The sequence below is a fragment of the Melopsittacus undulatus genome, chromosome Z, assembly GCF_012275295.1.
Source record: "Melopsittacus undulatus isolate bMelUnd1 chromosome Z, bMelUnd1.mat.Z, whole genome shotgun sequence".
NCBI lineage: Eukaryota > Metazoa > Chordata > Aves > Psittaciformes > Psittaculidae > Melopsittacus > Melopsittacus undulatus.
In genome coordinates, this window is record NC_047557.1 from 22845624 (window position 1) to 22860550 (window position 14927).

Sequence of the window (14927 nt, forward strand, 5' to 3'; positions counted from 1 at the left end):
CGCTGGTTTAGATTTTTTTTTTTTAAAGAGAAATTAAACTAATAAGGAAATAAAGTAATATCAGGGTAGTAACTTGACAGTTGTCAGAAGCCCTGGATACCAGTAAAGCTGACTTAAACCACCTAAGTGCTCTTGAAAATCCAATCTAAAATGCTCCTGAGAAGCCACCAGAAAACCTGTATTTGTACGCTGAATAGAGCTAATAACATAAAGCTAAAACTAGGCATTCTGCCAATCCGTTACAGTTTAGAACTTCCACTGTTTTAGTCTAGTCTTTTCCAGAGCAGATATTTCTTAGAGTTATTAATTTTAGGTTTTAGTAACTTACATTGTAAGACTTTGTATCAGCCTTTGAGGATTTTTCAGAGGATTTCAGATTTTAATTCCTGTTTCTTATTCTTTATTTGAGAAGACTAAAATTGAGTGCTTAGAAAACCAGAATAAAATACCTTTCTTTGGGGAAAAAAAAACCCAAACCTGACTTCCTCTTGCATTAAATCATTAAGAACTAAGCAAATATCTTTCAAGCTCGTAATTCTCTAAAAAAATCCATTACATAATCTTAAGAGGAAAAAAGATATGTTGTAGTTATCAAATGGATGCATTGACATTTTAAACTAAAGCTGTTTGCCTGCTTTGCCTTCCTTTTTTGTTAATTGGCATTCGATTTCATTAGTCAGTTTCTGTATGAAATTGAATTTTGTTACATGAGTAAGCTGAGAGGTGGGCAGTCTACTGCTTGCCTTGGTCTAATCTGTTTAAATTATCCGCGTGATTAGAAAGTCAGTTTAAACATGTTTTGTTCCGTTTTTGCTTTGCAGAGACTTAGAATCATAGAATACTTAGGGTTGGAAAGGACCTTAAGATCATCTAGTTCCAACCCCCCTGCCATGGGCAGGGACACCTCACACTAAACCATATCACCCAAGGCTTCATCCAGCCTGGCCTCGAACACTGCAAGGGATGGAGCATTCACAGCTTCCCTGGGCAACCCATTCCAGTGCCTCACCACCCTAACAGTAAAGAATTTCTTCCTTATATCCAGTCTAAACCTCTGCTGTTTAAGTTTGAACCCATTACCCCTTGTCCTATCACTACAGTCCCTAATGAATAGTCCCTCACCTGTAGTAGTAGTTTAGCTTGCTTCATGTTAATGTGTTCATGCATTATAGCAAGTCCATCTGTATAGGCTTATTTTTTGAGAAGCTAGCATTTTGTTTCCAGCTTTTAAATAATTTTTGTAATTTTTTACTACTAAAAGAAAAAAACCCACATATAAATTCAAATTCTCTAAAGGAAACATGCAGAGATTAGGGAGTAATGAATACATAATAGAAGTGCTTTATTTAATCATTTGACATAAACTGTGATCTCAAAACTGTCCATGGAAGATCAGTAAGGGAAGGCCTACAACGTTTGAAATTATCCTAGTTGATTTGGAGCCAGAGTTTCAAGCTGGGTATGCCTTTTTTCTAACCCAAGCTTTTATTCAGTCTTTTAACTCTGAAAAGACTTCTAATTAAGTCATCTCAGACAAGGGTGTGGTACTTATTAGGCTGTCTCCAGCTTTCTGAAGCCTGGTTAAGACATTCCCACTCTTTCCCTTTCCTCTTTGCCCCTGGTGGTGTGTTCTTATCCCTGTTGTGCAATCTGCTGCCCTTTGTATGCCACAGCACAACTAGTTTGGGGCTGTCTTGTCAGCCTGATTACTGAAATGGTCTGTCAGTGTGTGGGTTTGGTTTGGGTTTTTCTCGTTTGTTTTTGTTTTATTTGTTTGTTTGTGTGTTGTTGTTTTTTTTTTGTAGTTGTTGGTTTTTGTTTTTTTTAATTGCTTCCTCTCCAGAATACTTAAAAAATCTGTTTTTACAGTATAGTCCTTAATTCAGTTGACTGACCAGGAGGGGCAGCATGAAAAAACTGATGGAGAGAAAGACAGTGATAGAGAAGGTATTAGCTTTACATGAAGCACTGGTGTGTAGTTTCAGTTTCAAAAGCGACCAGACATTTGAAATGCATTCCTCTTGTGTGCTAAAGCACTTCTGAAAAAGCACCCTGTTTGTCCCAAGTGCCACAGTGTGTATTTGAGCTGAAAAGCTCAGACTGTTTTAGTTTTCCCTTTCACTTTGCTGTTTGGAAGAAACTGGAATTCTGCAATAAAGCAGTCTTTAATTATACAACTTCTGGCACTTATTAACAGTAATGATGATCTACTTGATCACTGAGTATATAAAAATTTTAAAAGAACAGCAACAAAAAAAAGGAACAACTACAGAATCAACACCATATAAAACTCCCCTCCCCCCATATTCCTTTAGGGATCGTGCAATTCTCTGTGCTGTGTTTGCTCCACCTGTCTGATTGGGAAAATTTCTAATGATTCCAAGAGTCCAGCTTGTTGTTTTCAGGGATAAGTTTTAAGCATATATTCTTGCTTGAAGTACTGAAATACAGGACTGGCTCCAAAACACATGACCTCATCAAAGTTCTCCTAATATAATACCTTAACTAACTTGTAACTCTTCAAAGCCTTAATGATATCAACTAGTTCTAACAGAGGCACATTTCTGAGGAATTGGAAACCTTAGCAGGCAAGTTAAAGCTCATTCCTTGAACTGTGCAATTGCTAATTTATGTCTGCTTTTGTTCTGAGGTGGGATATGCAAATGTTACGTGAATGAGGCTTGTTAGACAGTCTGTGGTTGACATAATGGCCTTGTAATTGAGAGATACTCAGGAAATTTTGCTTGAAGTAAGCCCATTGTTATGATGTTGATTGGGATAAATTTTTTCAATCATAGAACACTTAATCTTTTCTCAGAATTCCAAAAGAAAAGAACACTAAGTCCAGGTACTCATGCATTACCCAAAATTGTCAGGAAAGGAATATTCAGCATAAATTGTTCAGATGAATCTTTTCAACCATTTTTTTGGAGATATTTATTTTGTACTATCTGTAAGTTTCCTACATATTTTGGATATGGAAAAAAAGCTTTTCCTTCCATTACACTAATATTGTTTACTCTATTTTGTCAGTTTGTAAAGCTTCTGAATAAAAATCTCAAGGTACTTTGATATAGTAAGAGATATTTTTGATACAAATTCTAATCTCTGTATCTGCATTATACAGTTTTCTGTATTCTTAGATCAAACTTTCACTAGTTTTCATCCTAATTTGATTTTTGTGTACTTGATGTGGGAAGCATGGAAGGGGATCTTTTTAGATCTTGTAAGATAAAACAGAATGAAATTTAACTTCCAGGGAAGAGTAGGAACAGGATTTGAATCAAGTCCTCTGTTCCAGAGCTATTTGATGTTTTAAAAAATGTCCTTTTTTTGTGTTGTTTTTTTTTGAGCAAACTGTAAATACCTCTGGGGTATGACATGGCATGCCTGTTATGGAAAACATTTTGCAATGTTTGCAGGACTCTAGGTAACTACAGGTCATAGTTTCTGTGATACTCAAAGGAATTTGTAGGAAGAGTGAAGCATAGCTGCTGGCTTGTTGTGACTGCCATTTTTTTTCTTTCCAAGGCATTGTAAACTTCATCAATTTTTAATAAAAACAGTTAAAAATAAAGTTTTTGTAGTCAAAACCTCTAAATAATCCGGCCTTCAAGCTGAGAGGTCAGAAGTTGAAAGGGATTAAAAACAAAAGCTATATAGAGGAAACTACGAGAAAGTCACATTCACTTTTTTTCTTTGTTTCAATAGCAACTTTTTAACTGTCAGTCTCTGTACAAGCTGAGTTTGCCAGACAATGACCTAACCACATTGCCAGCATCCATTGCAAATCTCATTAATCTCAGGGAACTGGATGTCAGCAAGAATGGTAAGTCGTTTCACTTTTTAAGTTGGGGTAACTAAAAGGCAAATCACCACTGACTGTACAAAGGCACTACTGAAAATGTAATTTTTAGAAGCAGTACAACTAGTAAATTTTGAATGACTACTGTAAATAACTTCTTAATAGAAAAGATTCTCTTTTGTGGTCTGGTTGTGATTTTTAATTGTATCTCTCAAATTGGTTTGTACTTTGAGATTCATTACTGAAAATTGATAAAGTATTTTGTATTCTCTCACTATGCGTATGTTCATATTTGTATATTTAATGGCTTTCCTAATTTTTCACTCTGTTGAAGGTAGTTTGCACAAGAATTTGTAAATCTTTTCTGGGTTCTGTTTTTATACTTTGTTTCACATGAAAATGTTTTCAGTTTATTTTAATGAGCTGTCTGGAATGAGCAGCCAATAAGTACTTGGCTGCTTTGCTGTCTTGCTCTGGGGATAGTAACCTCTGCTGCATGGGGTGAAGTGTCTATGGACAGTGACTGGTTCATTTGTCTGACTTGTTAAAAATCTATCACTCTATGTGAGTCACCCTTTTATAATTTATGAAACATTGTCAGCCAAGTATTGTATACGTGGGGTTTTATTAATGATACTTCTTTGGCAAGCTGGCAGATTGAAACCGAGGAAACTGGAATAACTTATGTTGTCATCAGGCTGAGTTGTGTGGCTTATTTGAGAGAAAAGAAAAAGTTCAATCATGCTAATTGATGAGGATATAATAGCCTTGTCTTCCTAATTCAAAGTGAAGTAAGAGGATCTCCCCTTGAGATTATATTTGAAAATAAGAATTACATAAATATGCCAAAAATTTATTATATTAAATTCATTGCTTTATTTGGACAGCTAGCTAGTTATGACTCCAGAAAGTTAAGTGAGCCCTGCTTTGTTAAGAAAGAATTCCAGTTGTTGCAGTGTTGGCATTCTCCTTGATTGTACATCAAAAATAGTACCGAGTTCACATGCTTGCTTACTTGGGGTATCTTGTCTCCCACTATTGCTGAAAGCGCTGTAAAACTCAAAAACCCCACATCAGAGAGTCCCTGTTCGTCCCTGTTGAGTGACCTAAGAAAACTGCTTTTTATTCTGTAATTAATTTGGTATTATTTGAGACTTCAGTTTGTTAGATGAAGTGCCTTTCTCTTTCTGTTTCCCTATCTACTGTTGCAATCACAGAACATTTTTCTCTTGACAACTGCAAGTCTGTTCTCTTCTATTGGTAAGAATTTATTGCTCTGTTTCCCACTGTCCATGGCTGTTCTGATGTATGCCTCTAATAGAGCCAAATAGGAGGGGGTTTACTAGTTTTCCAAGCCTAGCAAAACTGATAAAAATATCTGATTCTTCCATTGTCTTTGTTAGATATTGAAGGAATACAGTGTGGAAGCAGTGGGCTTTGTTGGAAACACAGCAATTGCTTTCTCTTTTATTAAATAAATAAGTAAAATACTGGAGATTAATCATCAGTCTTGGTGCATGATGATCAGATATGCCAAATTCTGAAATAACTGAGTATGTTTTAGATTCCTTTAGCTGTGATAGTTCTGTGGTTTTCTTGTAGTATTGATACACTGTGTTTTCTTCTCATGGGGATGGAGCTAAATTGTGGAGTGCAGATGCTTTAGATAAATATGCATTTAGTTTTGAATGTTGTATTTTAGAAGGGTAGTTGCTTAGACTTCAGTTTTCAAATACAAGTATACATGAAATGTGATAAGATTTTCACTTAAGATAGTTAGGCTGCTTGTGGCATAGGCATAATCAAATGTACTGACCAAAGAGAAGTATTTCATTTTCAAAAGAGCTGGTACAAAAATGAAAAATGAAGCTTCAGGTTTAAAGCATGTGCAAGTTACCTGGTGAATTGTGGAATCTGGCTCACAGAGGGACCTCTTGCACAGAGAAGCATATGGCTTTCTAATGTAGCTACATACATTTATATGTGTGTGTATAATATTTGATATTTAAATGCAAGATCAAAATTGCAGAAATTCTTCAAGATAGCAGATTTGTTATATAAAAGTTATTAGTCCCGGACAGCAATCTTTATGATAATAGGTCTTGCCTTTTTTATTTCAGGTATAAATGTCTTAATTTCATGTATGCAATATATAAAATTGCATAAGAGAGACATGGCAGATGTGCAAATATGGATACTTAAGAATATTTAATATATTGAAACAGAGCAAGGATTGTTCTAGTTTAGTGTCCTGTCTCCAACAATGACCAAACCAGAAGCCTAGGGAAGATATAATACAGAAAGCCAGGAGACATGTGTTTTTCCCTGTGTGTACCCAGTGTCCAGCACCTTATTCTAGAAGGTCTGTTATTCTGGACTTCTTGAGCCAGGCAGAGTGGGAGTTTTAATTTGTAGTCTCCATTTGACTCCTCTGTCAATGTATCTAGTCTTTGCGTGAAGTGCTGTACGTTTCAAGGCATGTGGTGGGTTATGGAGTACAAGTCTCTAATGGCTGTGTCTTCTGGAGCACACAGAAGTCTTTGTACGAGCATGTGGTTTGGAATATATTATTCATGGCTGCTGAAGAGGTCATGGCATAGATGTAGCCTAAAATATTGAACTGCTGCTGTATGTGCAGCAAGCATGAAATGGAGTTAGTTTAACTCTGCCTTTAGTCTTGGCAGTGGGCAATAAATTCTGGGTTTTGGTTTTTGTTTTTTTTTTTGTTGTTTTTTTTTTGGTTGGGTTTTTTTGGTAGTGAGAATATCAGCTGTCCTTTCACTGCACTTCAGCCTGATTCCCAGCGCTATTATAGACCCTCAATATCAGAGGTATTCCATAGCTTCTTTTTAGGTGTGTTTCAGCATTAAAGCTTTTAGCTGAAGCTTGATTCTATCCTAGTCACAAAGATTAAATGATACTTGAACATATGGTACAATAAATAAATAAATTGCATTCCCATGCCAGAAATTACATCCTGTATTTTAGAAAATGCTGAGTGATTGAATTTTTAAGTTCTCTATTATTCAGGCCTTTCAAGGATTAAATAACAAGATTAGAAAATAACTAGCAGGATCAAAAGAAACTTGGTGTTTTGGAAATCAGGGTATCTTCAGTAGTCTCTTAGATATTAAGGAGTGGCTCTCTTTTACTGTGATGTTGCAGAGAATTTAAACATGTCAGTTTGTCAGTCTGTATTGCGGGGAGTGTTCATGGAAACATACACAAACTAAACCTAAGAAAATCCTCCCTTCACCCCCCACTCCACACCCCCCACCTCCAGGCATATCTGCCTATAAAATTACTTTAAGTAATTTAAATAATTTTGTTAACAGATGCAGATTTAGAACAAATATGTTTTCTTCAGTGTTTTAAAATCATCTGCTGATTTGGCAAAGTAGCTGTAGTATGCTCTGTGCCAGAAGTTGGGGAACTGGAGAACACGAATTTAGGAGAGTATCTGGTCTTATGTTGCCCATCTGGTGCACTTTAGGAATGTGTTTTTTCAAGAAATTGAGAGTTATTCATAGTTAATAGAGGGAGACAGATTCAAGTTTTATTTTCTGCAGGGAGAAGTAACAGAGGAAGATCCTGAATACAAAAATAACTTGCAGTAAATGTGCTATTTCTCTGCTTATACTGGAGAGGGATGGAGGGGTAGGAGGAACAGATGGGAGCAGGGGTTTATATCATCCATGATAGTGAAGAAAAAAAAAAAAGAAGACTGACTCTTGCATCTGTAGCTTTACTATAATGTCTCATCATAAATCTGTCCTAACTATAGGCTGCTATTCTATTTTAAGTTCTCTATTCGAGTATTCATAGTATTTTTTCTTAAATATATTGTCTGTCTTATAAAAATACTGAATAGGATCTGTCTCTGTTTAATGCAGTGGTCTCTGTGTACAAGAGAGGATGCAAACAGAATGGAATTTCAGTGCAGTTAAGTGCTTGAATGTGGAATTTGAGTGTTCATTTCTGAAATAAGTTCATTACAAATATCTTCATGGACTCAAATTTTTATACAACAGAAAAGGCATTATAGGAGTAATTATGTGAGGTTTAGATGTGGATTTGCATATAAAGCAGAATGTACATTTAATTTTGTGAAGGGATGTGCTTTGAGTGACAGTCATTATGTATCAACCAAAAGTGACTGGACAGGCAATACTGAATTTGCAGCCTAGTGTGGTAGCAGATGTGAGGCCGAGGAGAGAAGCAAAGCGTCATTATATGATTATGTTACACTTCAGTTTCAGGTTACTCTGCAGGCTTACACATAGTCCAGCCCAGTTACGTATTCCAGCCGTGAATTAGCAATAGCTTAAAACCACCTGAACCTTGGAAATTCTCCAAGACAGCATTATGAACAGAACCGCTGCCCACAACCTCCCTAGTGTTCCACATTTTGCAATTTTACCCTGCCCTGTTTATGTAAATTAGTGTGTCGGGCATGTCTTCAAGAAGCATCATTAATGGATATCCTTTTTTGTTTGTTTGTTTCCAGGGAAAAAACATTTAGGAACCTGTCTTGCTCCTCACACTTCTTCTCCCTCTACATTGTGTAAGGAATGTAATTAGAGCAGGCTTAGTTACACCTTGTTCTAAAAAGTGGAAGGTCTTAAAAATGGTTTGAGGATGAATGCTTCGAGGACTCTTGTGGGCTTCCAAAAGTATCCTAGCTGTGCCAGTACATGTGTTTAAAAGGAACATAAACCAAACCCCCCACTCCCACCTCCCCCCCCCCCCCCCCCCCCCACTAAACTGTCATCTTGTTTTCTCTCTCTATATCAGCTCTGATTATTTAGCAGTGCAAGTTATTGTTTTTGGTCAAAGTGATGAGGAGGCATTATCCATTTAAACAGATTAGAAGGCTAACATACAGTATAAAATACGATTTGTTACAGCTTGAACCTCACAGAATTTGAAAGATATTTTTAGCTTCCAGATTAAAAACTTAAAATTTTGACTTTCAGAATTTGTTTAAACCAAGAAATTTAGAAATACTAAACTTGCTGCAGACATGTAATGGGGTCAAAGCTATAAAAAAGCAGTTTGCATGTTAGTACTACTGCTTTTTCCACATGTGGACATTTATGCAAAAGAGCTTTTTGTCTTGATTGTGAATAAATATTTTACTGTACGTAGATGTATGTCATTAAGTACTCACCTTGTTAACAAAATAAGCATCAAATATACTGTCAATATGGTATTTTATTGTAAATCTCATTACATTATTACAGTTTTCATAAAAGATTACATTTTTCTTTGAAACTCTAGAAAGCTTAAAAATGTCCCTATGGAAGTGTTGCCTGGGGTTGTGTGGCTTTTTTTGCATTGTTTGGGGGTTTTTTTGGGTGGTGTTTGTGTGTTTGGGTTTTTTGTCTGGTTTTGCTTTTTTTTTTTGGGGGGGGGGGGGTGTTGTTTTTTTTTTATTTTATGAAAACACTGTTTAACTTGTTCTGGTTAGATTTGTAGCTTGACTGACATCTTTGCGTTAATCATTCCATAGACTCTACAAATGTTATCTGGTTTGCTTTCCAAAACCCTTCCAAGCAGTCCTCCATTTTTCATTTTGTAAACTTAAGAAAGGAGCCCGCCTCCCCCCCCCCGTACTCATCATAGCTTACAATCCTGCATGTGTCCCTCATTAAAGGAAAGACAAAGACAAACGGGAAAGGGAAGCTCAAAACTTTTTAGAGCATATAGAATTGGAGAAAAGGACTTTATAAAGTGGAGATGGAGAGGTGAATCTTCTTACTAAGCTGTAAGTAGGTACTTGTCAAGCAAAATCACTTCAAGGAAAAAAATCAAGAAACCCAGTGGAGACTGTTTTCTGAATTTTGAAAAAAGAAGTTTTTCTAGGAAGGGAACTTTTGTGCATAAACAAAGGGGAGAGAGTAGAGAATGAAAAGTTATAATGAATTTTCAAATCAGTGTTTTATTAAGTTGGTAACAAGTTTAATGGTGATAGGTTAAATTGATGACATTTATTCTTTTCAGTTTTACTTCTTGAGAAAGGTAGGTTTCTACCATAGGTATCTAAGCTTATATATTTTTGCCTTTAGTAAGAGACAGTCAGAAAGCCAGGCTTCTGTAATGCTGATATACAAGGAAAACCAAGTTGCAAGGAATTTTACAATTCTGGCACTGAGAGTTCAAGGGGAATAACAGGTTCAAGAGGAACAACAGGTTTCAAAAAGCTTTGGGTATCTATTTGCAGAACGGAGTTTTATTTGTGGCAGTTGCTCCTTTCTTTTGAAATGATTTTTTTTTTTCTAGGCTAGGCTTTCACTACGTAAGTCAGAGACTCCTAAGCTGCTTGGCAGCAAGTAGAGTACTGAGTACCACGTTGTGCACATGGAAGTCAACCTTGCAACTCCAGCTCTGAGCAGGAAGGTGTTACTGCTGCCCTACAGCCTAGACAGGCACCTCATGGAAACCTGAGCTCTTGGTTGATCTGAAATCAGCTACAGCAAGGGACCCTCTAAGAATTTTGGAAAGAGGAATGAATGGTCAAAAGGAAAGATGGATGGGTCAGCAGTGTGCTGACCTATATTGACTGGGTTCTAAAACACTGGTTACTTCAAATAATGAAAAGGGCTGCTCTTAATTCACAAGGTATGCATAAATCCCAGATTGAAGCAAATGATATAAACATATCAGAATACAAACTGCAACTGATACTTTAAGCTTTCCGTTTAAAAATTTGGATTGTGAAAACACTTTACATAAACGTTTGGACTGTTGTGGCCTATATTTTTGAATTCTGAAAATATTTTGATTGCCATGTTGGCAATAGTATTGGTTGGAAGGACAGTTGTAGTAGAGGCCCAAGTGGAAGAACAAACAAAACTGGTCTTTCTACGGTTAAGCTGCTTTTTGGCAGGTCCTAATAGCTGCTTGCCCAGAAGTTGAGATCAGAATAAATAGATCAGCTGAGGGAAGGGTATATGTGATTGAGGTCACTTTCAGGCTCATATAAACCAAGCCTACATGTTTGCCTCTGTGTCCTCTGTATTTGTAATGGTGCAGAGTGGGACTGTTACACAGTGGGCTGTAGTTTCATTTGGTTTGCAGCAAAAAGGCTTTTTGATGTGTCTGGTGAGAACTTGTTTCTTTTGTCACATTTCCCACAAACTGAGAGAATTAGCTGTAAACTCACCCATATGGCTTCCCTAGGTCTTATATTTGTTAATGATTTTTTTTCTCTGTGCTTTTTAGGAATTAAACCATACCCTTTTTTAAAAAAAAAAAGATTTATTTTCCCTGTTATTTTTTTTCCTTTGCAAGCCTGTTGAAAACATTTTGTGATTATATGTAAGAAGAGGTGGAACTTGGTTATGAACAGCAGAGCAAACCCTCATATGCAGTAGGGCTGAAACAATAGCATATAGGGGTGTCAGCTCTGGAGGTCCCTTGCAATGAAGAATTCTGCCAAAAGTTGATGTAGCTTGCACAGTGTTCTGTAAATCCAGAATTGCCAGTATTTCTGCATTAAAAAAATATTATCTGATGGAGAGAAAATGTCATCCTGGTCTGCAAGTTATGCTGACCCAGGTAATAGGAAAAGGTGCTATGCAGGGGAGGAGATGAGTGAAACTCCAGATGGTGAGTGGGTTCTCAATTATACTTAAAATTACCTTAGTCCAGTCTAAACAGAGAGGCATTTGTGCACATTTGCTCTGATGAGCTGTGCCAAAACAGTCATTGCTCTCCAGGGAGTTAAAGATCAGGAGAAATTCCATATTTCAGCCATGTTATGTGATCCAGAACTGAGGTTGATTACCTTCAGTTCTGTGGCCATGGACCAGAAATCCCTATATGACCTTTTATATGTGACCTTTTCCTTGTGCCATTTGGGCACGTCCACAGCTGGTCTGGGGTCATGATTAGACACCACTTTCTTGGTTAGGCTCATTAGCTGGTGAGTTTTTGCCAAGTAGCATTCTGAATGATGAATGCCTTCTGCTTTTGACTTAGTCCAACAAGAATTTTAGGTTCTTCTTCCTTGCCTTACTGCTAAATTTCTCTTAACAGTATTACAGTCCCATTTCTCTCTTCCCCCCCCCCCCCTTGCCCCTCTTTCTTTTTTTTTTTTTTTTCCATTGTTGGTTTTGGTAGGGACCAGCCAGTGAATTTAAAAATGTTTGAAATTTGCAAAAACAGGGAGGAAGGAACAGGTAAGTAAATACTAAAAGCTGTTATGTAAAGCACACTTCGGTGGGAAGCTGTACTACGGAAAGAACTCTGCTATCAATTCAGTTTGACTTTGGTAGTTATAATTAAAGATTACCAGTTTTCTCCTGTGCTCTGTAAATGGTCATAGTTCACAAGTGGGATGGTTTGGTTGTTTTGTTGTTTGGTTGTGGGTTTTTTTTGGAAGATCATAAACGTGATCTGTAAATAAGTTACAGCACTGAAGTCAGTTGGGGATGATGGCTGTTATCATGTAGAATAAGAAACAACAGCAGGATGAAGAATCGTCCATATGAGGCTTTTCAAATAAAGTGGATAAGGCTGCAACAGACTAGATAATTCCTAAGTAATCTATTGCATTGTGTTCTATACTCATTGAGTATCAGATATAAAGAAAAAAAAGAGATTTAGGAAGTATTATGTATCTCAATTTTCAGTGCTCCTTTGGACCACATCTTTCTGCCCTCCTTTTCTAACACTGTGCGAATTAATCAATTTGATAGCCACCCCAACCCTCCGTGTGCATCTGATCAGAGACCCTTGAGATATGCTGAGCTTCCTTAATGGGCAAGAAGATTCAGGACACTAAGGATAGGTGGAAAGCAGAGAAACAAGGAACAAGTTCTCTTATAAAGTGGTCTTTACAGCCATTTGTCCTCTCAGATCTTTTTTCAGTGTCTCTCAGCCTTCTTGCATACCCTTTCTTCATACTTGCTTTTAAAATTTGATTTCTTAGTGGGAAAACTGAAAGAATACTAATCCAATAGTAACTGCATGTTTTCAGCATGCAGGAAGAAAATGACTGCAAGAAAGTGAATGTCTGGGGTTGTCGTATAGTCAGGCAACAAATGCAGCTTCCTATCATGTGATAGAGAGCAGCAGTCCCATTTTGTTGGGTTTTTTTCCTGTCTTCTCAGTGTGTGCTACAAACATTAGGCTTATTTTGTGCTGTCATTCCCAATTTACTGCTCTTTCGAATGACGGCTGACATTTATCCATACTGAAGTACTGAGTGAGGTTTGTAAAGATGGTGTATGCAAAGATTATATGACAGCAATTGGTAATGTACATTTCTAGTCTTTCTGTAGTGGTTTTCTAATCTTTCTTTAAACCTGTCCTTGGACTTGAAGATATCACTGCTGCTTTCCAGAAATTAAGCTTCATTGCATCAAAGTATTATGATGTAGTGAGTTAAATCAGGATTCCCTATTGTCATTTTATGCTTCAACTCCACTTACAGCGCCAGTAAACCTCACATGGCTGAAGCTGTATACATCATAGAATCATAGAATGGTTTGGGTTGGGAGGCACCTCAAAGATCATCTATTTCCAGCCCCCCTGCCATAGGCAGGGACATCTTCCACTAGACTAAGTTGCACCAAGCCTGATCCAACCTGGCCTTGAACATGGCCAGGGATGGGCAACTATATTTATTAATACATATGCACTTACATGAACAAGAGTGGGAGTAAACCAGTAATGTCAGAAATCTTCACCTATGTTACAGTTGATGATTCAATTCCTGCTGCCCCCCCCTTCTTTATTTTATTGTTCTCAAGTTCAACAAGCTATTTCCCAAAAGGCTCCCTGATACTTAGAAGTATTTAAACACCAGGATTGACTGTGTGGCTTACTGTGCTTTTCTTGCTTTTCACTTCTCAGTACAGTACTTGATATGAGTCAAAACCAGTAGTTTCAACCATTTAGTATGGCAAAAAAGTTCCTGTCACCTAAGTCCTTAAAATATGCTTTGACAGAAATGATGTTTCTACATGCATGGAATTTATGGAAAAGTTAGCATGGTGACTTTGCTACTCCACATCACCAATTGACTTAGTTTGAAAGTATGTGTTTTATGACTACTTGTCAGGTGGTATTGTTGAATCTTAAGTCCTAATGTACCAGGTCAGTCTTGTTACTGCACAAACATAGAAAGAAGCAGCCTCAAGACTAGTATCAGAAATTGTGTCATTTCTTATGTAAGTAAAACTGCTATTTAGCAGTTGATGTTTTGCCACATTTTCTCTGCTTCGGCATTCTCAGAACATATACGTGGAGAGATAAAACCAAGTCCCACCTGCTATTCTGAATGAGAAGACACACTGCTATTATCTTTCTTTCTGCAGCTGAACTGTAAGAAAGTTAATATCACTTGGAGCAGCACGAAATGTCTCGCTGTCACTAGCATAAAAGCAAACATCCACAGAGTACAGTTCTTTCTTAGTAGTCTCATTCCCCGAGTTCAGGCTGCCCTCTCCACACACTTGATGAAGCACCCTAAAAGTGGACACAGTTAAATGCACTCTTTGAAAGGCAAACGCAAGTTTTTTTTTAAACTGTATTTTACTGGGATAGCAGTTTTTTCTTGGAAAAAATAGCGTATTCTTAATCCAAATGGAAATACTGCTGTATGAATTGTTACTGTACTTAGGACAAGTTTATTTAAAATAAACACACCTGTCCCATAGTGTAAGAACAATGTAGTGACACACTGCAAAAGCAACTTCAGGTGTGATAACCATGGTTTTAGTTATTCTTATGGTATAATAAAGATTGAGGTGAAAGTCTTGGGCAGTAGAGTGATTCAATACTGATACTCAACTGACATGGGGGATACCTCTTTCCTGTTTTCAAGGCCTGTTTGGTCAGTTCTGACAAACGCAACTTTGGCAGATACATGGACTGCAAATTAACTTTAGCGTTTCTGGAGATAAACTTGTAAAAAGAGGTGGTTACTTATTGTTTTAGTTTTCAAACATAAGTGTGTCTGCAGCATCTTTGTCCTTTTCTACAAATAATCTCAAGCTAACAGCAAGCATATATCACATTTTGGGATATCTCTTCAGAACTGTGAATACTGTAAACATACTTCAAGTTTTGAAGCCTTACCATTTCATGTGGATATCATAAAAGCTGTGCATTT

General features: G+C 37.0%; 1 protein-coding gene across 1 annotated transcript in view; it reads left to right on the forward strand.

Moving 5' to 3' along the window:
* The window catches only part of ERBIN (erbb2 interacting protein), a 114319-nt gene that overhangs the window by 51402 nt on the left and 47990 nt on the right, over positions 1-14927 (forward strand). Inside the window, exon 6 of the mRNA XM_031051494.2 lies at positions 3712-3829. Within this exon, the coding sequence (XP_030907354.1) occupies positions 3712-3829 (118 nt within the window). The remainder of the gene's footprint in view (positions 1-3711; positions 3830-14927) is intronic.